This window comes from Capra hircus, chromosome 21 (genome assembly GCF_001704415.2).
Source record: "Capra hircus breed San Clemente chromosome 21, ASM170441v1, whole genome shotgun sequence".
Taxonomy (NCBI): domain Eukaryota; kingdom Metazoa; phylum Chordata; class Mammalia; order Artiodactyla; family Bovidae; genus Capra; species Capra hircus.
In genome coordinates this window covers 60,265,104-60,291,659 of record NC_030828.1, presented here as the reverse complement: position 1 = coordinate 60,291,659, position 26,556 = coordinate 60,265,104, and the positions used below count along the sequence as shown (strand labels likewise).

General features: G+C 51.6%; 1 protein-coding gene across 1 annotated transcript in view; it reads right to left on the bottom strand.

The window, feature by feature from the left end:
- C21H14orf132 (chromosome 21 C14orf132 homolog) overlaps positions 15,289–26,556 on the bottom strand; it is a 48,075-nt gene continuing 36,807 nt past the window's right edge. The window contains exon 2 of the mRNA XM_018066451.1: positions 15,289–18,228. Coding sequence (XP_017921940.1) covers positions 18,004–18,228 — 225 coding nt within the window. The 3' untranslated portion in view covers positions 15,289–18,003. The remainder of the gene's footprint in view (positions 18,229–26,556) is intronic.

Genomic DNA, 26,556 nt, shown 5'->3' with positions numbered 1-26,556 from the left:
ACGTAACCAAAAGTACTCTGTGAAGTATAAAGCGCTATGCATGTGTGGGTCACGTCAGGCTCCCCAAAGCAGCAGTAATTACACCAGATTGTATTGGGGCTGCTCCCTCTCTACTGAAATGAAAAAAATGGGGGAGCTTGTCGATGTGTTCTAATTCACTGGGGGCAGGACACAAAGGGGTGCCAGTCACATGTGCTGATACCAAGGTCGGGTCCTAGGTGGGCTGTGCCTGGGGCCATGCATGTATGCGTGCTTCGTGTCCAATCCTTTGGGACTGCAGCCCACCAGGCTCCTCTGTCCTTGGAATTCTCCAGGCAAGAATACTGGAGTGGGTTGCCATTTCCTCTTCTAGGGGATCGTCCCAACCCAGGCATTGAACCTGGGTCTCTTGTGTCTCCTGAATTGACAGGCAGATTCTCTACCACTGCGCCAAATGGGAAGCCCATACTTGGGGCCATCAGAAGCCATAAAAAGGCCAAAGGCAGAGGCTATGATTAAAGCCAGAAAAGTCGAACCTGTGGTCAGATTCAGAGTGCAAGATGCTGGAGGCAGGGGATGCTAGAGTGGGAGCTAGAATGGACTGAGGTAGCAGCAGGATAAAGACCACGAGATGGTTGATGATGAATAAGACCGGGCCCCTGCAGCTCCCACAGGGCCAGTACTTATGGGAGTTAAGGTCAGCATGTCAATCAAGACTCTTTATGTTACAAGGGGAAGAAACCCAACTCAAACTGCTTCAGACAAACAGAGAATGTATTAGCTCATGCAGCTGAGAATCCCATGGGTAAGCCTTCAGGTGTGGCTTGATCCAGGAGTCCCGTCAGACCCATGAGGAGCCAATGTTTTTCTTTACATCCCTGGGCCCTGCGTCCTCTGTGGCTCTATTCTTAGACTATCCTTCTATTGCAAGGGCAAGATGGCAGCTGCCACTGCAGGCTCACATCCTCATCACTGCCCAACCAGCAGAAGCAGCCTCCTCTCAGTGTTCTCCTACAAGTCAGGGGACCGTCCTGCCTGCACCCACCGGGTTGTGTAAGTGTGCCTGGCCCAGTCACTGGTGCCAGGGGGCTGGAAAGTCATGAGTGGCCAGGCTATGACCATGTGCCTGCCCTTCACACTGTGGCCATTGAGCCTGGGAAGGACCAAGTACATAACTGAGGGGGGTGGGTCCCCAAAAGAAGAAAACAGGGGGGACAACAGGTGCTGAGAAGTCCCAAGACCAGCACAATCTGCCTCAGAGCCCGGAAGCAAAGCCTGAATTCTGGAGATGCTAGATCCCAGGGGAACTCCCACAAGAGTCATATTGGAGTGCCTTTTCCACTTAGCAGAAGGGACCAAGAAGGTTAAATCCCCCTCAGCCACCAGTATACAACCCCCATACCACAACCAGTGCCATGCCCCAAGGACATCAGTTCCCTGCCAGTGTTTCCCCAAATATAGACCCCTGCTGGGAAAAAATACCTTTAGAGGCTTCATCTCAGGGGACAGCTGGGTCATGTCACATGACCATCTCTGAGCAGGTCTTGAAAACCAGAGAGTAGGACTCTCAGGTCCAGGAACCGAGTCCTGCTCCGGTCTGTGCAACTCAGAGCGGTGCGTGCATGCTTAGTCGCTTCCGTCGAAACTCAGTGAATGCTTGCTGGTTGAATGAATGAATGATGCTGTTTGCAAAGGCAATTTTGGAACAAGACAACACTTTGTGAGAACTGGGAACAAAACTCTCCTCCCCACCCAGCTCCTTGGGGTGGCTGGGCGCCTCGGATCTCCTCTTTGAACTGTCATCCTGGGCTGCACCAGCAACCCCCTCCTCCCTGACCTCCCCCGGGAGCAGAAGTCTGAGAACTGTGACGGTCTCTCTCTGCACATGCCAACCCCATCCAAACCCCGACTCTCAAACACCTGACCAACACCAGCAGGCTCCCAGCTGCCTGAGGCTGTGTCCCTGGCATGACCCAGCCCCCTCCGAGTGAGTTCCTGTCCGGAAAAGCTCCCGGCTGGCAGAAGAATTTGCCATTTTTTTTCTAGCTAACACCTCCTGACTTTTCTTAGATTGCTGACTTTAAAAAGGCTTAACAATTGTGAATCCTCCATCTGTCCCTTTGAGAGGTCTGTGGCCCTCTTACAACACAGGAGGCTCTTTCTCAAGGAACTAAAATGTCATCTTCAGGACGGAGGGGGCCTCTGTCCCCCATTCCCTGGGTTGAGGGGAGATTGCATAGAATTGTAAGCCAGCGGACACCGCTGGCCTCAGTGCATTTACCCTGATCCGTCCTTTGTGGTTTTTCACTTCCATGCGCCGCCCCCGCCCCAACACCCTGCTTGTCCCTCGCCTCTCTCCTCTCCCTTACCCTCATTTTAGAAGCTGTCACCTCTGGACAAGTCAGAGGGTCCCCGCGGCCCATCGTTACTAAAGAAGCCCTGTTCTCACAGCTTTAACTCCTGCCAGCTCTGTTTGTCTTTGCCAGTTTCCTGATAACCCTCTCTCTAAACAGCCTGCCTTTTCATCCTAGCCCATCCCTAGCTTTATTTTTTTCCTATGACACTGAGTACCATTTGATCTTTTCTTTAATGTTTATTCAAAATATATTTTATCTTTTATTATTATTATTTTTGGCTGGGCCGAATGCCATGTGGGATCTTAGTCCCCTGACCACAGATCGAACCTGTGCCCTCTGCAACGGAAGTGAGGAGTCTTAACCACTGGGCCATCAGGGAGGTCCCAGCACCATCTGACATTAAAGGGAAATTGTTCTTCCACTTAAAATACTTCTGACACCAAGTGTATGGGGGCTATTTTCCCCACACAAAACGACCCTTAGAACCTACTGGGTATCCAGTCTTATAATTTTATTCACTTCTGACACTACCTAGGTTTCATGTCAAATCCCAGATTTAATGGCTCAGTGCCAAATACTGCCCCCATTGCAGACACCAGTCACAAGCACTGGGTCTCCAGGCCCTCCATACTTCTCTCTGACTGGCTGTAAATAGGGGGTTCCCACCACCCTCTTCCTCAGGTTTTATAGTGTGCTAGAACAGTTCACAGAATAACATTTGCTGGTTTATCATAAAGCACACTAAGCTTCCCAGGTGGTTCCATGGTAAGGAATCTGCCTGCCAACACAGGAGAGGCAGATTCCATCCCTGGGTCAGGAAGGTTCCCTGGAGGAGGAAATGGCAACCTGCTCCAGGATTCTTGCCTGGGAAATCCCATGGACAGAGGAGCCTGGTGGGCTACAGTCCATGGGGTTGCAAAGAGCTTGGACCAAGGGACTGACTGCACCCCCACACATAAAGAATATCATAAAGGGTCCAGATGAACAGTTGGGTGAACAGGAGCACAGAGCAAGGCCTAGAAGAGTCTGAGGAAGGCGCTCTGTCCCTGTGGAGCTTGGGGTGCACCTCTCCTGGAATATGGACATGTTTATCACCCAGGAAGTTTTCCCACCCCCACAGTTTGGGGGTGTTTACAGAGGCTTCACTGAGTAGGCAGGATTGATGATGAACTCAACATCCTCACCCTAGAGGATGGGGGTGGGTCTGAAAGCTCCAAGCTTCTGATTATGGCTTGGCTTTTCTGGTGATTAGCCCCCATCCAGGAGCCCACCTAAAAACACCCCATTAGAACAAAGGATGCTTCCATCACCCAGGAAGTCCCCAGGGATGTAGGATCTCTGGGTGAGTTGCTTTTATCACTCAGGATGTGACAAGGGTCTTAGGAGTCCTATGTCAGAGACCAGGGGCAGAGACCAAATATATATTTTCTTTTATTAAAAAAATATCGGGTTGGCCAAAATGTTCATTCAGGTTTTTCATATGCTATTCTGGATAAATACATACCCGTGAAACCATCACCGCCATCGAGGCCAGAGATAAATCCGCACCTCCCAATGTTTCCTTCATCCCTTTATTATTGTTGCTGTTGTTCTTAGTGTTAGAACACTTCATAAGATATACCCTCTTAGCCAATTTTAAGTATATGATGCCGTGTTGTTACCGAAAGGGTGTTCTGTGGTTTGGCTGCAAGAGCTCAAAAGCCATACAGGCCAGGCTGGTGGAAAGGAAAGCTTGGTTTTTCGCTTTATTTCAGATGCCGGCAACTGGTTGAAGGAGGTTGTCAGACATCTGTCCAGAGGCCGATTCCACCCCCACCCCTGGCTGACAGGCTGGGGTGAGAGCTTTTACAGAAAGATTGGGAAACAGCACAATCAATCCTGACAGTTGGTCAGACCCTGCTGGTCTGACCAGCATTGTCTTGGTCATTTTAAGTTGTTTTAAGTCCGGTTAATCTTCAGTTCCAGGGTTTGTTTGTTTCCATTTCTTTGAGGGCTGTTCTCGGAATTGTGGCAGCTCATGTCATGGGTACAGTCTGGTCATCACGCAGTTAACTTCTCCAGAATACTGATGTTCTAGCATCTATAAGACAGCTCACAGGATACAGCTCAGAATATTATCTCCAGCCCTTAAGAAAGAACTACAGGTCCTTGACTGAGCCTATGACGGTTTTCCTTTGTTTTCGTATTTCTCACTTCTGTGATTAAGCTTATTCTTTGACTAAAGTTTTCCAAGGACCAAAGGCAGGCCAAGGACATGGTGAGGGGGCAAGGACCACTGCTCCGTTTCAGTATTGTTAGCTATAGACACAGATATATTTCTTATGATGTCACAGATCCATTATTTAGCTATTTCCTTATTTGTTTCTTATCTCCCATCCCCATGAGAGGGTGCTTAGAGACCTTGGTTTGGTCACTTCTGCACCCTGTCTGTCTAGGATAGAGTCTGGCCCACAGTAGGTGCTGGAGAAGGAAATGGCAACCCGCTCTAGGATTCTTGCCTGGAGAATCCCATGGACTGAGGAGCCTACAGTCCATGGGATCATAAAGAGTCAGACATGATCGAGTGACTCGGCAACATAGTAGGTGCTCAGTCATTAACGATCGGATGAACAAGCACTTGAACTTCAGCTTTCTCTTCTAAAAACTGGATCTCGGCCTCCCGTCTGGGCTGCCAGCCTGGTAAGGAGACCCTCCTCTGGCCGTCCCTACTCCACAGGCTTCCCACAGTCCACATTTCACACTTTTGTCTTCAGCTGATCCTTTGTACCCTCCCATCCCCCCAAGACAGAGTAGGGACCCGGCCTCATTCCAGCCCAGACAGGAGCCAGGTAGGCGTTGGTTGGGAAAGGCCCATCCAGAAACGAGGCTGGACTGGAAAGTGCTTTGTCAACCTCGAGGGCAGCAACTGTGGAGTGCTGGTTGCCATGGTAGTTAATGTTATTTGTTCAGTTTGCAGAAAAGGCCCCAGCAGCCTGGCTTGTAAAAATATTAATCATGGGGATGTTTCTGCTGCCCGGGTCAGGCCAGCACCCAGCTGGAGCCTGAGCCAACAGGGGCCTGGCCGGGCCAAAGGAAAGATGCCCGCAGAGGGTGGGCTCCCGAGCTCTGTAAACAGGCCGCACTCCTGGAATCACTAGAGGCCCCTTCTGCTTTCCTCCCCTTCCTCCACCCTCAAGGCTCTGACAGCTCCACAGGTGATGTGGGGTGTGGCCCTCCTGCCAGGCACCCAGGTGCCACAGTGCCTTTCATCCCAGCTCTTCTGTTCATGCATTCGCCCACGTACGTGGAAGCACGGCACTGTCCCCACTGGGCCCTGTGGGAGACACAGGGGGAGCCCACAGGAGGCTTTGTCTTCCATGGAGACGGGAGCACGACAGCCCCCCTCCAAAGCACGCGGCTCCTAGAGGAAAGGGAAGAGCTGTGGTTGGTCAAAAGGTATTTCTTTACAGGCTCAGTGTTGCATCTGGACATTCTGCCCCAAGAAACGCATTATCAGACCATTAAGCTATCAAGGCTGATTGGTAGCAGGCAAACAGAATGTGAACGGATGTATTTGTCAACCAAATTTGTAAAACCAAAAGTTTACGATACATGCTGGTAGGGGTGGGTAGGCAGTGGGCAGTGGGGGCATTTTTTGGTAAAGGCTGGCCTGGATGCAGGCTTCCCAGGTGGCTCAGTGGTAAAGAATCTGCCTGCCAGCAGAGGAGATGCAGGAGATGTGAGTTCAGTCCCCAGGATGGGAAGATCCCCTGGAGAAGGGAATGGCTACCCATTCTCCAATACTCTTGCCTGGAGAATCCCATGGACAGAGGAGCCTGGCGGGCTGCAGTCCATGGGGTCGCAAAGAGTCAGACACAACTGAGCAACTGACTATGCATATACGGCCTGGCTGCAGCCTCTTAAAATGGAAATATACCAGCTTGGAATGTGGCTGCCTCCTTCATTTGAAAAATCTTGCTGCCTGCCTTCTTCCTTATTTCAAAGTGACGCTCATCTATAGTGAGTACACAGTGTGTTGGGTTGTGTGAAAACCGATGCCAATGCCGTCTTCACCGTGGGGAGGAAGGCCCCAGGCTACTGGCCCAAGCTGGGGGAGGAGGAGGTGCTGAGGAGATGGTGGGAGGTGCAAGTTTGAAAAGACAATTCAGGAGTCACTTCCCAGCATCTTGGGAATCCCCTGGTGGCTCAGAGGTTGAGTCTGCCGGCACTTTGGGAGACCTCCTGTCCAGAAGATCCGCTGGAGAAGGAAATGGCAACCCACTCCAGTATTCTTGCATGAAAAAATCCCATGCACAGAGGAGCCTGGCAGGCTACAGTCCATGGGGTTGCAAAGAGTCGGACACGACTAAGTGATTACACTTTCTTTCCCAGCATCCTTGCTCCCTCCTTGTTCCAGAGGCTGTGCTCTTCTCTCTGAGGACCAGACCTGCTTGGGTACAGCCGATGGCAGCTCACAGCCTACCATGACCCTCACCCTGACATTCTGGGTCCTTCAAGCTGGCTTGATGCCCATCACAGCCTTGACCTCCAGGCTCCAGCCTGAACTCTCACCCCCACCCCAGGATCCATGGACCCCTCTGCTATGGACCTTCTGCTCCAGATTTTATGCAAGGTTGAATTTTGCCTCCTCCAGGCAGCTTTCTGTGATTTATTTGGCTTTGTTTGCCCCCTTATGAGCCCGTGCAGACTTACATTTGGAACCCCTTCTTTCACTTGGCTCACTCACCTGTGGGGCAGTTGACAGGCTGTCGGCTGGGACAGAGGGGTGCCTGGGCTCTGGGTTCCCCTCCTCAGGCAGGCTAATCTCACCTCTGCAGGGTTCCCACGTCATCAGGAGAGAAAGCTGTAAACCTTCCCGAGGCCCATGCCCAGGATTGGCCCAGTGTCCATCCTATCAAACCCTCTTGGTGGACACAGGTTGCAAGGCCAGTCCATAGAGTCAGATGTTGGGGAGACAGGGCCACCCCGCTCCCCACCCCGAAGAGGGCAGCTGTGAAGTCACACTGGGAAAGGAGCTTGCAAGCAGGCATGGGAATATTTCCTGGCCCTTTCTGCATCTCCCACAAGCAGTCAACATGGGTTTCCCTGAATAGCAGCCTTGGGGAGAGGATCGCAGTGTGGTGTGAAGCGAGTTAGTCTGCCCCTTGCTCCCCTGCCTGCGGGGTTCAGAGCAGCAGCAGCCAGACCCTGCCTGGTGGGAAGGTAACCCATGTTGTCAAGCTCAGAAGGGCCCCACACTCGGTTTTATGCCCTGCAGTTGCCATCTTGAAATTCTTCGTAACTCTGCACAAGAGCTCTGCATTTTCACTCTACAACAGGTTCTTCAAATGAGGTAACTGGACCTGAGAATGGCAGGTGCTGTCTGCTCAGCACTGAATGACCCTGCTCTGGGTGGGCTTTTCCTGCTAGACAGAGACTAGAAGAGCTGGAACCAGTCCAAGGTGATGGTTGAGGGAGGGGGATACTCTGCAGCCCAAGGCTTCCCAATCATAAGAGCCTGAAACTCGACCCAGGTATCTTTTGACTGGTCTGCCCCTCCTGTTTTGGCCCCATGGGTAGCCCCTCCGATATTTTAGGACGTCTGGATGACCTCGATGCATGCACAGCCACTCATGTCTGACTCTCGGCGACCCCATGGACTGTAGCCCATGGACTGGGGCTACGGTCTGTCCATGGAATTTTCCTGGCAAGAACACTGGAGTGGGTTGCCATTTCCTACTCCAGGAGATCTTCCTGACCCAGGCATTGAACCCTCGGCTCTTGCATCTTCTACACTGGCAGGCAGATTCTTTACCACTAGCACCACCTGGGAAACCAAGAAGCCACTGGATCTGTTCCCAACTGTGCGCCCCAGGAGACTGGGGATGGATAAAAACAGAATACGGACCATAGATAGCTGAAGTTCAATCAAATGAATGACTCAATGCACCGAGACTCTTGCATCTTCCAGTCCACAGAAAAGTGCTGAATTTATTAACTTGAAATGTCTGGTTTTCTTTAATTAGTATTAATCTTTTGATGTTCGACTACCTGGTTTTCACAGCAAAAATTCCTGTATATCCTGGCTCCCCCCTCACCTCTTCAGAGGAGTCCCTCAGGGTATCTTAAGAGGCTTTCTTCCAGGCTTGAGTCCTTACTTTTGTCTGCTAAATAACACATACTTCTCAACTTTTAGGTTGTACATTTTTTCCACTTGACAAGGTAACAACACTTACCTACTTTATACAACTGCTGTGGAGATCAAATGAGCTGATATACATGGAAAGAGCTCAGAACTGCACAGAACACCTAGTCAGTGCCACTTGTTTGCTGTTAAGTGAGTGAATGAATAAAGCTGTTAGATAACTGCACACTCACTGTGCCAGGTAGCGCTGAAATTTACTGGGCTGGCCCTGCAGATACCATGCATTTATTACCCTCATGTCTGTTTCCTGTTTGCCATGAGCCTGGCACTGTGCTAGGTGTGGGGGATAAAAAATTGAGTAAGATAAATTTTGCTCACAGATGACTCAGAGTGGGGAAACTGATGGGTCAGTGAATGTAGCTTCTGTGATTTGCTGCAGGTCATGTGATGAGGGGGAGGTGTGGGACAGAGGAGGAGGGACTCTGTTCTGCCTGGGAAGTGGCAGGAGGCAGAAATGCTTCTGGGATGGGGGGCTCCGAGTAGCTCCAGTCCTTTATGTCTCATCACAGAACGAATTCAGCGAGAGGCAAAATGATACATACGAAGTGATTCAGTAGAAAAGGACGCTTGTGCTTTACAGGTGGTGCAGTGGTTAAAGAATCTGCCTGCCGATGCAGAAGATGCGAGAGACACGGATTTGATGCCTGGGCTCAGGAAGATCCGCTGGAGAAGGAAATGGCAACCCACTCCAGTATTCTTGCCTAGAAAATCCCACAGACAGAGGAGCCTGGCGGGCTGCAGTCCATGGGGTCACACAGAGCCGGACATGACTAAGCACACACCCATGAGGCTTATAAGGGGGTGGGCAAGGGAGTGCGGCCCTGAGAACTTTGTGGGCTATGGTTTCACAATCAAAGGAAAAGTGGGGAGGGGGAGAAGACCACCTCTCCCTCCTTCTTGAGCAGACGTCACCCTTCCAGAGGTCACCCTTCCGTCATCAGCTTCTCCTCCCTATCCTCCTTGTTTCTTGTCTCTACAAGGTCAAACTGTGTCTGTCACGGCACAGTTCAGTTCAGTCGCTCAGTCGTGTCCCACTCTTTGCGACCCCGTGAACCGCAGCACACCAGGCCTCCCTGTCCATCACCAACTCCCGGAGTTCACCCAAACCCATGTCCACTGAGTCGGTATGCCACCCAGCCATCTCATCCTCTGTTGTCCCCTTCTCCTGCCCTCAATCTTTCCCAACGTGGCACAGTGGAAATGAGCAAAAAGGCAGTGGACTGGGCCAAAATCTTGAGTCATATGGTTTCAGTGTAATGTCACCTTTTACTTACACTTTTGATTTTAGTTTCTGCAGAGAAGCCTGTCGTAGGAATCATTACCTTACTGGCCTCCTGGGCAGGAGGTGGGTCTCAGCCCACCATCATTTTACTGTTTTGGGGGCATGCCTCCTGCTTCTGTTGCATGGTGTTGTGGTTAAGCAAACCTGCTTTCTTGAGCGATCATTAGTTTTCGGGGGTCTCCCATACTTTTTCCTTTACCTATGATCCCTTAGTGGGGTTGACTATGTAATCACCGACTTTATCCCTTCACTCTGTCCCTATTAGAAGGAGCACCAGAAGGGAGATGACGCTGGTGGCGAACCTCTCAAAGATGAGTCGACAGCATCCTTCAGACAAAGCACAGGTTGGATTCAGACACAGAGGAGTTAGCTGTTTTCTTTTTTTAATTACCATAATAGAAAATGACAATGGTCAAAGGGACACAATTCCACATGGCCACATTTTTTACATCCATTAAGGTTATAGGTTTTGAATCAAAAGAGCACATTGAAACCCTACATTAAGAAAGAGCCTTTTCACTGTAGTAAAAGTTAGTGATCCCATTGTGAAGCCTGGGGGCTTCAGTAGCAAAGGACTAAAAGAATAGTTAAGATACCTTTTTATTAAGTAAACTACTTACATGTACAAGTTGAATACGAAAACATTAGTAAGACACAGAAATATTTCCGATTTTCTCGGCATGAAGAATTGGCATCTGGACGGTGGCTAGTTCCAAGAATAAAGTCTAAAACTTTAAATAGTAGAAACTTTAAACAGTAGAAAGAGTGTTGGTATGGTTTCAACGGGGGGAAAAAGGGTGAGAAAAGATCAGAAACAAGCGAGGATATAGATTTGTCCAAGCCTGTTAGCCAGCTCCCCCATCTGCACGCCTTCTAAGATTTTCCCCAGGAAGCATCTCTCAGATAGACTGACGAGGGGTCGCGTGCCTCAGGGTCCGGAGGCTCACAGTTACTGGCCCAGGGGGGACACAGGACAAGTTCAGCCCCACTGTCACATCACTCTGGAGAGTGCTCCATCCAGGGTGCCTCCCCATGAAAGCCCAAGACGTGGATTTTCAAACAGCTCGCTAGATTCCAATTCGCTGCCTTCCAGCTGGATGTTTTTTTAAATTTGAGGCAGCAACCCTGATCACTTCTGTAGCTCAGAAGACCTTTGATTTATTCAGTGACTCAAAATCGGGGAAAGAGGCGCTTTGGAAGATCCCCACAGCTGGGAACTAGAGACGGCATGGTCCAGTGCTGGGCTTCCCAACCTCAGCATGATTGGCACTTGGGGGTTGGACACTTCCTTGTTCCGGAGGCTGGTCAGCAGCATCCCTGGCTTCCACCCACTAGGTGCTATCAGAGCACACCACCCGCCCCCCCCTCTGACCCAGGTCATGAAAATCAAAACTGTCTCCAGACATTGCCAACGGTCCTTTGGGAGATGAAACTGCTCCCAGATGTGAACCACAGTCCTCGTGGTTGAGACACTTCATAGATAGAAGACTTGGGTTCCAGACCCCACTCTCCTGCTCACCAGGGTGGCCTGGGAATGCTCCCAAACTTCTGGGAGACTCTGTTTCCTCAAGAAAATGTGAAAGTTTAGAAGCTCCCTTCCTACCAGCTTCCAGAGCCCGGGTCAGAACCATCTGGATTGCTGGGACAATACTTTAAACTACATTGATGTTGTTCAGTTGCTCAGTTGTGTCTTGACTCTTTGCGACACCACAGACAGTGGCATGCCAGGCTCCCCCGTCCTTCACTATCTCCTGGAGTTTACTCAAATTCCTTTGCATTGATTCAGTGATGCTGTCTAACCATCCCATCCTCTGCCGCTCTTTAAACTATACACATGGGGATTCTCTGGTTCATGATGGCATTGGGCGAAACAGAGCTGATGAAACTGACACTGAGGCCACTGCTGGCAGCTCACCACGTGGAGGGGGCTCAGTGGCGGGGAGGGCTCTGGATCCCCCCAGTAGTCACAAATTCCCTGTGAATGTGCCTCATACATCTGTCAAGACTTCTTCCCAAGGTGGCAGGGGTCTCAAACCTCCTCCTGGGAAGGAGGGAAGTCAGCATGCAAAAGGGCCCAGGAGTAGATGAAAGCCTTCATCAGACAGCTGGCTGGAGAGGTCTGGGCAGGCATGAGTGTGCACAGCGGCCAAAAACCAGGTGCCCGCACATCCTGGGAACTGGGCAGCCCGACCGACCTCTCCAAGGGCTTTCTCTGCCTTTATTCTCTATCTTGACAAAAAATATACGAGTTTTACCATGACTCAGAACAAGCCATGCGGACTTATATTCCAGAATTTACACAGTCAGTTTTAGGTACTCTTTAACCATTCCTTCCATTGCAGTCCCAGTAGCTGCTGTCTTCTCACTCTGGGAGGAACGTTCCTCCCTGTAGTCACTATGGTCCGCACTGTTTTGCCCCTGCCCACCTCCATCCTACCATTCAAAAAAAGGGCAAGAAAATGTTCAAGGTTTGATCTCCAGAAGCGACTTGCTGGGGACACCCAGCCACCACTAAATTCTGATTTCCTGGGTTTCTTGGAGGGGATTCTTTTTCCACTTGAAGATTTTTGACTCCAGCCCCATGCGCTCCCAGTGCTCTGTCCCCTGGCTTTCCTCCACCCTCTCACTGCTGACCAAGACCAGGGCCCCATGGAGCAGGCAGGCAGGACGGGCACACACGGGACAGCCAGGCTCCCGCTGCTTTCTTGGGCCAGGGGCGCAGCTCCCAGGGCGTCTCCATCAGGACAGCCCAGCACATCCAGGACCTGCTCTGTGTGGTGTGTGTGTGTGTTAGCTGCTGTCACGTCCAACTCTTTTCAACCCCATGGACTATGCACACCAAGCTCCTCTGTCTGCGGGATCTTCCATATTTATTTTTTGGGGCAGACCCAGATACAGAATTTCCCAGTCGATGGGTACGGCTGTTTCAGAGCTTCTAGTGCTCGGGGACAGAATTCTCAGAAGAGTGACTAATTCCCCAGCCCTGCTTTACTGCCCAGGAAGATGCCACATGTTTGCACTCCAGGGATCAGAGCTTTTCCTTCCATTTGTAAAGGCTTTTGCTCCTGAGACTCCGGATGGGGGGAGGGGGGGAGTGGGGAGGTGCTGGGGTGGTGGGTTGCTCCAAGGTAGGGCCTGGCCCTGGATACGGTCCAGAAGATCAATGTCCAGGCCATCCAGACCCTTCCAGACATGTTTACAGGCTGATATGCTCTAAGTGCCAGAGCTGGCTTTGGCAGCTATTGCTATTGTTTAGACTGTAGCCCACTAGGCTCCTCTGTCCATGGGATTTCTCAGGCTAGACCACTGGAGTGGGGTGCCATTTCCTTCTCCAGGGGATCTTCCTGACCCAGGGATCAAACCCGGGTCTCTCGCATTGCAGGCAGACTCTTTATCATCTGAGCCATGATGGAAGCCCCAGAGGACAGTCAAAGGGGCAGAGGAGGCCAGATGACAGCTGGCTGAGAACACGATGGATGCCCATCCCAAGGCTGGGGGCAGGCAATCTGGGTTCCCTCAGTGATCCCGGGCGAATGCATGAGACCCCCAGCCTGGCATCCATCCAGGTGCCTGTCAGCTCTCCATTAACTTACAGCCTGGCCCCAGCTGACCTCCCAAAAGTCCTGATTAAACACTCTCTAAGGCCTCTAGCTCCTGTGAGGTTCTGAGACTGACAAATACCTGTGCACGGCTCTCTGCCCCTTTCTAAGACTTCCATTGAAATCCATGCTCTAGGACCAGCAGAGCCCAGCCTCAGAGGCCCATCCGAGGCCGCTCCATCCCAGAGGGCTCATCATAGAGGGTGCGGATCAGGGGAGACGTGAGGTAACCAGCAAGCCTACAGTCTGGTCACAGCTCCTCAGCCACACAGCCCGGCCTCAGCTTCCTCTACAAAAAAAATGACAATGATCCCCGTGCACCTCTCTGCACCCTCACCCCTGCCGAGGGATGACTGGAGAAGTGAATGAGATATGGCTCACAGCACAAGGAAGGTGCGTAGGCTGACAGCAGGAAGAATAATCACGGTTAATGGTATCACTATTAATAAGGAGAGAAGGTCAGTTTCCTGCAGGAGGAGAGGACCGTTTGTCTGGGAGGAGTCAGGCTGCAGTGCAGACAGCGGCCAAGTCTCCCCAGTCTCCAAGGACAGCTTCCAAGGGATGCTAGTGGGCTGGCGGGTGGCCAGGCCTTCCATTTAGAACAAGCTGGAAAGTAGCCTGTTGTCTTTCGAGCCCAGCGGTACTTACTAGCCAGTTCTCCCCTTGGACCCCGGGGGACTCCCTAAAGGAGAAGCGAGCTTCTCTCTCTGGGGGGTATGGGTAGATGAGGCCAAGGGAGCCTCATTTGCCTCTTGACCTTGGACCCATGGAAAGGGCAGCGAGGACAGAGCGGGAGCCCTCAGAGTGATCGTCTCCCCCGGGGCCTACGAGTCCCCTGGGGACATGCCCGGCTCCAGTGTCCTCTGGCCTGGCTGCTCCTCCAAAGCTCCAGGGACCTCAACTCCTGCCCTCCTAAAGCAAGCATTGCTGTGCGTGGTGAGATGCAAGCACACACAGGTGAGGGATATGGGATGCTCACAGCTTGCCGAGGGGAAATGCAGGGGCACGGGAGAGGCAAGTATAGAGAACATTCCAGAAAAGGTAGGACTCCTCCTCCAAGGAGCAGCCACTAAAGAGGCAAGCCCCTCCTTCCTCAGCACGGGCCTGTCAAGCCAGGGTGGGCTCAGGAGCCAGCCTCACCCAGGAGAAGCCAGAACAGAAGCCCCAGAATGGGGTCCAAGGGAGAAGGATCCGTCCCCCTTGCTCAGGAGTCTTGGCGCTCAGCAGAAGGCCTGAGCCTGCTGTTGGGGCCCAACCTGCAGCGCAGACCGTCCCAGGATTGTCCTTATTGATTCTAGCTGTGTGAGCCCCTCCTCGTGTGGACCTGCCTGTGGGGCTCTGAGTCAGGGCCCTTCTGCATGGATCCTGAGAACGCTGGTCTCTGGGCGCTTCTCTGGCCAAGGAAAGAGACTTGAGTTCAACTTAAAGAGGCAGGCAGGCAACAGGGACCGCCTTCCCAAGGAGGCTGAGCATGTCCCAGCCCAGGATGGTCAGACACTTCTACCTGCAGAGGTCAGAGCCGGCCGGACCATACCACAATGTGGGGCCTCGGGAAATGGCCTCTAGAGACTCAGGGCCTGGTTTAAAGGTGCCTGGAGATGCCACGCAGCCACTAAAGGCATAATGGCGTTCCAGAAAGTGCCTGGCTTTGGGACCAGACAGTTCAGGTTCATCTCGATCGTCACTCTGCTGCTGTGACCTCAGGCAAGTTATCCCACTCCTCTGAGCTTCTGGTCCCTTATCTGTGTATCGGAACAATGATGTCTAGGGTAATGCCTACATGCTCAGTCACGCCAGTCGTGTCTGACTCTTTGCAACCCAGGGACTGTAGCCCGCCAGGCTCCTCTGTCCATGGGATTCTCCAGGCAAGAATACTGGAGTGGGTTGCCATGCCGTCTTGCAGGAGGTCTTCCCGACCCAGGAGTTGAACCCACATCTCTTAGGTCTCCTGCATTGGCAGGCGGGTTCTTTACCACTAGCGCCACCAAAGGTAATGGTGAAGATTAGATTCAATCTGTGCCTGTTAACAGGGCACAAGGCTTGGACAGAGTCAAGCAATATGGCCTTCACTTAACATCAAAGACAGATCCCCCTCTGTGGCCAGAGGGAGAAGATAGCGCACTCTGGCTGGAAATTAACTGGCATGTCAATCCCCGATGTTATCTGAGTGAAGCTGGAAAAAAATAAACAAAATCATAGGAGATGGAGTGGGCTGACCCTGGGTGAGACACTGCGATCCGTATGGATGTCAGGTATGGACAAGAAGGTCCCTGAAACTCCTGATCATCTCTGGCCCTGACATTAAGAAGAGAGAAAGACTTGAAAGTTGTATTTAACTAACATTCTCGTCAAGGGAAAGAAAACCTTCATAGGGGAGACTCCTGTGCCCAGAAACACCCAGTGAACATGGGGCCCCCCAGGGCTGCCCTGGAAGGTTGGGGGCCTCCTTAGAGCTAAAAGTCAACCTTTCCTCTCTTCCCATCTCCTCCCCGTGTTACCAAACATAGAACCTTCTCTCCCAGGGTCATCCCCACAGGCCATTTGAGTACAGGGAGCCACTACCTGCCTCAGACAGGGCTTCAGGCTTTTGGGTTCAGAAGGCAAAGAATGGGGGTGTTTGGACGGGAGTGAGCCCCATGAAGACAGCTTGTCTCCCCAACCCTGGCTCTGGACTTCACTCCTTGGGTTTGCTCATGAAGACACGTGTCTATCTAAGGAAGACCTTGCTCATGGGGCAGGCAGGGCCCAGGCCTTGACAGAGAGAAGGTTACTGGAGAAGCAGCTGAGATGCTGTACTCAAAACTGCCACCACCGAGCCCTGCCTCCAAGCTGGTCCTGCCTACAGATGGCGAGGCCCGCTCCGCTCAGCGGTTCCAGAAAGAGTCCAGGGAGGCGGTGCCACATCCCTTCTCCCAATCCCCAAAGGCCACGCTAATGCTCAGCGATCATGACCGCCACTTGAGCTGAAGGTCAACTGAAGGTCAAAGACATCTGGAGGTCAGGCTGGTAACCCCATTAATGCAGCAGCTCGGGGCCAACCTCCCAGAGACAAGCGGCCACCTCCAGACATCGCCTGTCATCAAGAATATTCCTTTTCTCCTGACACCGCAACAACAAATTCAGCCTTCTCTTTTTTTTTTTTACAATTGTCCCCAAATATGCATGAGGGCTTCCTTACCAGTCTTTGAAGTTTCTCAGCCACCGAGAGGGAGTTTATGCCATCTATTTCCTTTTGTACAACTGTAGGGAGGAAGCAAGGAAAAAGCCACTCTGGCCTTGCGGGCAAGCCAGCCTGTGTCCTAGCTCCCCCTACTCTTGGAGGGATAGGGAGGGCTCTCTTGGGGAGGGGGACGCTTTGCCATGAACTTTCGTAAGGATGGAAGAAAAGCGAGTCCTTTGCTGTGTGAATCTCTCCCGGCACGTGGGTGCAGTCAAAGGCCAACAAGCCTGTTGTCTTAATGAGAGGGCTCCCAGGCTAGTCAGGATTCCCCAGCCACTGATTTTTAAGCATATCAAGAAACTGACTCAGGCAGATCACAATTACACCTGCAAGAGTGCACAGCAGCCTAGTGGAGTTTAAAGTGTGGGTGTCTTAACGCCCCTCCCACCCTGCACACAGCTTCAGAACCATCTGGATAGTCCCTCGCCACCCAGGGCAGCTGAGAAGGGAATGTGCTCAAGGAAGGGCTGAGGTGGGGCAGAGACAGCCTTGAAATCACAGTCAGGAAATGTCTCTCCTGCTCTGACCCCTGCTGTTCTGTACTCTGGGACCACAGGCAAGTCACGCCCCTCTCTCTCCCACCCACCAATTCACGAGATGCACAGACCTCATCTCTAGAGTCCCGTGACTTCTCAGAGAAGAAGGAGCCTCTTGGGCGGGTAGCCAGAAGAGTTATCCACCTGGCAGGTCTAACTTTTAAAGGTGCCTTCTCTGCTCTTTACAAAGACGAGAAAGTCCATCCGGCGGGTAAAAATCACCACCACTACCACCCCTGAGAGCCACGCCACCAGGAAGTCCCCCATCCTTGGGTTTCAAAGGGGTCAGGTGACGGGCATCAAAGTCGCCATTTCCAAGTCAAAGGAGGAATGTTCTATGACATTTCCAGGGACCACCACCGATATCCCGAGGGGCCGAGTGAGAAATCAGATTGGGCTGGAAACACTTGGGTCTTGAAGGCCGCCCTTGCCCCAGCACCCCACACCCCAGGTGTGATATTAATATGTTTGATGATTTAGTGCCAGCAAGGGATCATCCAATCATGTCTGTATTTTAAACCAAACTTGGCTGCTCCCTCCGATCTCATGTTCGTGGAATGTGGTTTCAAGAATTTTCCAACCTGTTCCTGGAAGGTTTTGCCTCATCGTGCCTCCAGGCGCCGGATGTCCAGGCTTCCACATTTTCTGGATCAGCAGAACCACAGCAGGGAGTTTTTGAAATCGGGGCTGCTTGGGGGAAATTCCGGATGCATGGTGGCTCTGCTTGAGAGGCTGTGTCCCCGATCAGAACTCGTGGTTCTAGAACATGGGTGCGGTCAGAGGCCAGCAGGCACAGCGCCCGCGGCGAGCGCAGCGTAGACAAACTGGCCCGGAGCCCCCCAGGGCTCAGAAGGTGAAGGCGTACACCACCCCCACCACCACGATGTTCCCCAGTGTCGCTATGATGGCGATCCAGAGCAGCACCGCGTCGTTGGAGGACCTGGGCGGCTCCTCCGGCTGCCCTTGGCCATTGGAGGCCGCGTGGACGTTGGTGGAGGAGTTAAAGAGGGAGTACTCGGTGCTGAAGTCCTCGTTGGGCGAGTCCATGAAGGCACCTCCCATCATGGGGAGCTGGGAAGAAGGAGAGAGAGAGAATTAACCAGGGCCGGGGGCTGGAGGGCCGCCCGCAGAAGGGAGGGTGGCTGGCCGGGCAGCCCCGCGTGAAGATACAGCACTAAACCGGGCTTGTCTGGCCTTTTAAATAAATGACAGCGCGTCTTTTCAGCTAGAAAAACGAGCGCTCACAGCAACATTTTGAGGCAGACATTCATGGTAACCTTACAGGTGACAATCCCATGGCTAGTTGGCAATTCACTGGGACGTATAGACCCTCCTCTCTAAACACCAGCGGCCCCCCCCCCCCCCCCCGGGACAGCACACATCCGCACATGTCTTTATTCTTCTCCTAACTGTAAAAATAATATGGGCTCAGCACAGAACATTAAGAAAATACAAACGGAGAGGAAAAAAGAGAATCACAATTTCACCACTTCGGGATAATCACTTAATATTGTGAAATTTTCCTTTCCAATTGTGTGTGTGTGTGCATATGAGAGAGAAAACCTTTAAACATGTCATTTATACTCCTGTATTAAAAAGCCTATCAAAATGCGATTTTACAGTTGTATAATATTCTATCCTAAATACAAGCCATAATTTAATCATTTCCCCAGAACTGGAGATTCAGGAATTTGGATGTTTTCCTATTATACATATGGCAAACCCAGACAGTGTGTTAAAAAGCAAAGATAGCGCTTTGCCGACAAAGGTCAGGATAGTCAAGGCCATGATCTTTCCAGTAGTCATGTAATTATGTGAAAGTTGGACAATAAGGAAGGCAGAGTGCTGAAGAATTGATGCTTTTGAACTGTGGTGCTGGAGAAGACTCTTGAGTCCCTTGGATAGCAAGATCTAACCAGTCAATCTTAAAGGAAATAAACCTTGAATACTCTTTGGAAGGACTGATGTTGAAGCTGAAGCTCTAATACTTTGGCCACCTGATCCAAACCTGACTCCTTCTCCAGGGGATATTCCCGACCCAGGGATCGAACCTGAGTCAGCCACATTGCTCACTGGAAAAGACCCTGATGCTGGGAAAGACTGAAGGCAGGAGGAGAAGGGGGTGACAGAGGGCGAGGTGGTGGGACGGCATCACTGATTCAATGGACATGAACTTGGGCAAACTCTGGGAAATGGTAAAGGACAGGGAGGCCTGGCGTGCTGCAGTCCATGGGGTCACGAAGAGCTGGACATGACTTGGTGACTGAACAGCAACAACAACACCCTTGTTCACACACTCGGGCATCCGCACACGATTGCACGTGCATATTTATTTTTTGGAGCAGGCCCACATACAGAATTCCCCAGTCAATGGCTATGACTGTTTCAGAGCTTCTAGTGCTCAGGGACAGAATTCTCAGACGGGTGACTAATTCCCCAGCCCTGCTTTACTGCCCAGGAAGATGCCACATGTTTGCACTCTAGGGATCAGAGCTTCTCCTTCCATATGTAAAGGCTTTTGCTCCTGAGACTCGGTGACAGGGTGGCGGGGCAAGGGGGGTGTTGGGGAGGTGGGTTGCTCAGGGGAGGGCTTGGCCCTGGATATGGTCCAGAAGATCAATGTCCAGGCCGTCCAGACACATTTACAGGCTGATACGCCTTAAGTTCCAGAGTGGGCTTTGGCAGCTACTGTCATTATTTAGACTGCAATCCACCAGACTCCTCTGTCCATAGGATTTCTCAGGCAAGAATACTGGAGTGGGATTCCATTTCCTTCTCCAGGGGATATTCTCGACCCAGGGATCGCACCTGAGTCAGCCACGTTGGCAGGTGGGTTCTACACCACTGAGCCACCAGGGAAACCCCTTGGCAACTTTTAGGCCCATAATAAACTTTTTTTAGTGGCACATGAATGAATGAGCCCTGGACAGTTAAGCCTTCCTTGGACAACATTTACCGAGCTACTACTACTACTGCCTGTACAGAGACCCAGCTATGGTCAGGGAATGTGCTGGAGATCTTAAAACACTCTCATTTAATCACTCGGTTCTCCAGCTGCAGGGTACCATGGTACCCCTATTTCACAGATAGGTAAGTAAAGGTCAAGACCACTGCACTCATCTGTGCTGGGGTCAAGCCTGAGACCAGGGTGTCTGACTGTGGGGCCAGGATGCTTCCTGTTAAGTCCACAGCCTTCCCCATTCCTGGATCAGGCTCAGTACTGGGTCCTGACACAGTCACTGCCCCTTGGGACCACGCTCCAGTGGGGATGTATGTACTGCCCGGGGGGATGATGGGAGCAGAGCAGGGACCGCCTCACTCAGCCGCTCGTCTGACTTGTACTAGGGACTATTAATTAGGGGCCACAGTTCTAGACTTTGCAGTGGTGAGCCAGATGGGGGAGGCCCCTGCTTCTGGGGGTCCCCACTCCAGCTGGGGATGAGAGCAGGAAAGGAGAAGGAGCAAAAAAGAGGGGCAGGAGGAAGGGATGGAATAAAAGAGAATATCTGAAGGGAACCCGAACCACTCGAGAGTTCACACAGAGAGGCTACTTGCAGGCAGTTCCGTGTGCAGCCTGCTCTGAATCTCAGTGGCCTCTTTTTAAAGGATGCCCTGTGACTGGGGCAATGGATGCTTTTGAGCATCTGCGTGGGCTGCAAAGAGCAGCCTTTGACTGGCTCATGCTCAGAGGAGCTTGGCATTTCATCCACAGCACAGCTCGGTCCTTTATTTAGGTGGGGACCAGACAGGTGTCAAACTGGGAGCTGTCGTGACAAACAGAAGCCACCAGGGGGCGACCAGGAGAGGCTGCCTGCTGATCCTTGGGGGCGGGGGGCGGGGGCGGCTGTGTTGGTGGGGGGTGCTGCAAATCACAGGGATGAGTTCACTTTGTAAGAATTTATCTGGGGCTGCATTTATATACGGGTCTTCCTTTCTTAGACCTTGCAGTTCTATTTCTAGAACTTTATCCTAGGGAAACAATTATACCAGAGATACACAAAAGATGTCTAAATATTGCACAAAAAAGTTCAGTGGAGGGAATTAAATAAGTTCTGGTGTATCTACCCAGCAGATTACACAGTCTTAATGATACAGACCTATACATAAGTAAAATACAGATACCACAATAACATTATAAATGGTATTAACAGCAGGATATTTTTGTAAAAATATTTATACACGTATGTGTCTGTGTGTTAGTTGCTCAGTCATGTCCGACTTTTTGCAGCACCATAGACTGTAGCCCACCAGGCTCCTCTGTCCATGGGGATTCTCTAGGCAAGAACACTGGAGGGGGTTGCCATTCCCTTCTCCAGGGGATGTTCCTGACCCAGGGATTGAACCCAGGTCTCCCACATTGAAGGCAGATTCTCTACCATATGAGACACCAGGGACATTTGCATCAAGAAAAACCTGGAAAGACACTAGATGTGAACCGGTTAACTGAACAGTGGGATTAACTGATATGATCTTTTAACTTATATGTATATTTCTTTCTGGGCTTCCCTGGTGACTTGGGGGTGTAGAACCCGCCTGCCAATGCAGGAGACGTGGGTTCAATCCCTGGGTTGGGAAGATCCCCTGGAGAAGGAAATGGCAATCCACTCCATTCTTGTCTGGGAAATTCCATGGACAGAGAAGCCTGGTGGGCTACAGTCCATGGGGTTGCAAAGAGCCAGACACGACATAGCAATTAAACAATAACCTCCTTACATGTGTCTATTATAACAGTGTATTAAATTATTAAATTAGTGTATGTTATACTCAGTATATTTTAATAGACAGGATGACAAACACAAATGAGAATAATAATTAACATATCTTCTATTAAAAATACAATAAAAAGTTTAAATAAAAGAGCTGTGACCTTGTTTTGCCCCTCAGCTGGTGATATAGATGAGACGGGTTACAGATGAATCACGCACATTCATTCTAGGGGGTCAGCAGAGGCAGTGATCGACTGTCCTGCAGGGAGGGGCCCAGACTTTCCCATGAAACCTACTCACCCTTTGGATCTTAGCTAATGGTCCTGTCCACTATAGCCTTCCATCCTGTGTACCCCCAAGACCACAACCTCTCCTTGGGGGCTCCTGTCTCAAGATGCAGTTCTTATTTCGACCCCCTCAGAGGTCTGGAAGCTCTTAGCAAGGAGCAGACAAGTTACTTCTCATCGTGGAATTTCTAAAGCCTTGCCCAGATCATCAGCACAGTGGTGCCTGATAAATCCTGCTGATTGACAGATGAGTGACAACCACCCTCAACCTAGACCAATAACATTGTTGGCCGATTCTACCCCTCCAGCATCTCCCCACTGATCCCACCCTGACCTGGGGGAGTACCCTCTCCTCCAGCAGCCCTGACATGGCACCACCCTTCTCCAGGGTCTTCATCTGACTCGCCCACCCTTACATCAGGTGAAGCCGAAAACACTATTAGCTGGTGGCCTCTTAGAAGGTGGGGCTCAGGCCAGGCCGGAAGCTGAATTTCTCCCTCCCGAGCAAGCCTGGACTTTGAGGTTGGTTCAGCCCCGTTCCCTGACACTTCTGCTGCACGCCCCTCCCCGGAATTAATCACACACCCGTTGTCCTCTGCCCAGCGACCATCTCAGCCTCTCCTTCCTCCTACCCCACAAAGCCCAGGGTTCTTAGACATACCACTCCCTGCCCCCTGACTCCACTTCTGTTGAGATCTCTGGATGTTAGCTTGATGCCCCTCTCCTCTCTTCAGCGCATATGAAGGTACAGTGGGTATTTTCATCCAAATCACTGGGGAAAAAGGCGGGGCACTGGCCAGAGCCTTTGGTGGGGGGAGGAGAGAGCAGCCCCCCTGGCTGACAGAGCCTTGCCACCTACTTGCAAAGGGGCTGCTAACTTCTCCCCCAGAGGCCTCAGCTGTGCCCCTGTCCAGTTCTGTGGGTAGTTAATGTCATTTCCGTTTCCTATTGCCACAAACTCAGTGGCTTAAAGCGACACACATTTGACTTCCCTGGTGCTCTAGCGGGGCATGGGTTCAATCCCTGCTCTCCCTGCCCCCCCAGTCAGGGAAGTTCCACGGGGCACTCGGTGTGGCAAAAATAAAAACTTAAAATCACACGCATGTATTATCTTAGAGTTCTGGAGGTCACCAGTCTGACTGCAGTCATTACACTGGGCTCCCTCGGGCCATCTCCCATCTCAAGAGCCTTAGCCTTCCTCACGCCCGCAAGGTCTCTGCCACATAAGATACCCACCACAGGCCTGGCCACACGGGGAACTCTTGAAGGCAAGGCCACGGCCCACTCATCTCAGCCCCCTCACCCCCATCCGTACCACAGAGAAGGCGACAAGGACAACCGTGTGGAATTGCTGAACTTGAAATCAGCAGATGGCCGATTTCCTACCCCTGATCCAGAGCTCCCGGGCGATGGGACAGCTTGTGCTTCATGGCGAGCCCCTCTCTGCGCTAAACCTCAGGGTCTCAGCCCATGCCTGATTCTGCCACCTCGGGGTGTGTGTGGGGGGCTCTGGTGTTAGAAAGACTGGGGGGTGAACCCTGCTTTGTTACAGAGAGTACAGCCGAGCGAATCATTTACCCAACTCGCCCCCATTTCCCTCCCTGTAAGTGATGGAGATAATACAGTGGAACCGCTGGATTCTCTCAAGGAGGGAATCAGGTCATCCAGGATAAATAAACTGTGGCACCGGCCACTCAGTCATTCCGAATATTCTTCTCTTCTCCTGTTGTGTAGTAATTCAAAACCGGGAGTACTCTTGGTTATTCAGCTGCTTCAGCTAAAGTGAGGGAGTTGAGAACCCGGCCTTTCCGGGTGTGAGTTTTTGTGCGATCAGTTAATCAGATGCTTCTTTGTGACTGCACAGCCCACCCTCCACACCCTCACAGGTTTTGTCAAGACCGCCTGCCAAGAGAGGCTCTGAGTCCAGCCGGCACTGTCGCTCAAGCCATCTCCTCAGGTTTGTTGGTTTTGATGGTTTTTTTCCCTTTGTGAAACAGAGTCTACTTCAAAGTGCCGGGTAAGACATGAAAATAACTATAGACAGCAAAATCCCATGAATAGAAAACCAAAAAAGGTTGGCCTCAATTCCACCATCTGGGAGTTGGGAAGTTCTGACTAGAAACTGACTCCTGGTAAGAACGGGGGAAATGGCTAAAGTCACTTCAGAGTCAGGTGACCCCAGAAGCCTCTGGAAGGTCTTTCTGAAAACCCCTCCAGCCAGCCGGGTCTAATTTTAAGCTGCTTTCGGAAGTGACCTCTGGATGTCACACCCTTATGGAGATGAGTAACTGGGCCTTCTCATACCCGCGGGCAGGTGTCGTCACTGGACCCCTGAGGAGGGGATGAGTGGCCTGGATGAGTTCACGGCTCAGATCTGGGGGTGATGATTCCTAACTTCAAACACCAGGAGGTCCATCATGCAGAAATGAGCATGGCTTGAGGAGAAAGAACAAGAGAAGAAGTCTTCTCTTGCTCATTTAGTTGCTAAGTCGTGTTCAGCCCTCTTGCGACCCCACGGACTGGAGCCCGCCAAACTCCTCCGTCCATGGGATTTCCCAGGCAAGAATACTGAAGCAGCTTGCCATTTCCTTCTCCAGGGGATCTTCCCAACCCAGGGATCGAACCCGTGTCTCCTGCTTGGCAGGCGGATTCTTTACCACTGAGCCACCCGGGAAGCCCCTTGCTCAGTTAGATGCTAGCAATCAGAAGGACACTGCATGGGGTGAGGATGGGGGTGGGAGCAGGGAACTCATTTCCTTATCAGAGATGACCTTGTCAAGATTGGAAAAAGTCTTGTTGGCTTATTGAAGTGGGGACGGCAGAACGAGTGTTGAAGGTCAGTGTTACCTGCACAGATTTCCTGACCAGAACTGCCAGGACGGTGGGGGCCTTCCCTCCTTCCCCCAGTGTCTTGGAGCCTAGAACAGGGCAGACACTCCAAACTGTAACACTTGGTGAGTGAATGAATTCCAGGGCCATCGGCCAAGAATCCCACAGGTATGCTGAGATTCAGGCCTGGAGCCAACATTTCCCTTTTTGTGGGCTCAAGACCCATTTCTTAATCTGAGGTTCAGATTTTTCATTTAAAACTGGGGAGGGGCTTCTCTGGTGGCCCCATGGTTAAGAATCTGCCTATACTGCAGGGAACACGGGTTCAAGAAGATTCCACGTGCCTCAGAGCAACTAGGCCCATGCACCCGACTACTAAGCCTGTGCTCTGGGGCCGGAGAGTCACAGCTACTGAAGCCCGTGCTCCTCAACGAGAGAAGCCACCACAACAAGAAGCCACAAGTAGAGGAAGCCCGCACACAGCAACGAAGACCCAGCATGGCCAAAAATAAATTAATTACTTAAAAAAAAAATTAAAACGGGGTGAAAAAAGCGTAGACAGCCTCATAGAAGAAGGGAGGTGCCGGGAGGGCCTTACACTATGTGAAAAACACTTTTGGGGAGGAAAAAGCAAGTCTCGAGATAAACTTAGCTATCATCCCTGAAATTAAAAACATACCTTAAAAATAATCCTACATATTATGCATGGATCCACATATATGTAAATGTACAGACAAGGATGGTAAACATATCGGCCAGATTTACAACAGCAGCAGCAGCGGTAATTTATCTGAGAAAGGAGGAGATGGGGGGAAGGAGACTGATTCTGTTTGTAACATGTTATTCTAAGAAAAGAAAGATGAGGAAGCATGATTAAATATTAAAAGGGGGTCTGTTCTGCTTGGTGGGCATATGGATGCCTGTCGCCTTCTGGTGGTTTAAACATCAGTTCAATGCTTTCAACGAGAGCACCACACACGAGATGGTTAGGACCAGACCCCTCGGAAGCCAGGATGGTGCCTCTGCCGTGGGGTGCCCGTCCTTCCGTGTTGGGGTCACCGTATGGCATGTGTGGCCCATCACGGCGTGGAAGGGCTCCAGGAGGGCATGGCTGTCATGGAGGACTGGGGCCCCGTCCTCCAGGGTCCATGCAGTGCCCACCCCACCCCCTACAGCAGCGCTGCTCCATGGAGGCAAGGCCTCCAGGTCCCATCTGGAGGAGTCAGAAGTGACATAAATCTCCCCTAAGCTGGGCCCCTCCAGGGGAAGGAGCAGAAGATGCTTTCAAAAGAAAATCTTCAAAGAGCAGTCACCAGAGCCCAGCCAGACACTTTCCTGAAAAACGAGCACCTTGCAGAGGAGGGGACGTTTGTTGGTGGCGGCTGATGAAGGGAGCCTGCTGGCTGTACCCGGGGTCCACCGAACTCTGCCCCCTCGAAGGCCCTCCTCAGGACCCTGGCACTGCAGGGTCCTGGCCCAGGCACACGTAGATTCAACTAGACTCTGGAGGACGGGGCCCAGTGTCCACGGCAGCCACGGCCCCCTGGAGACAGTCCACACCACACTTGGCCACACGT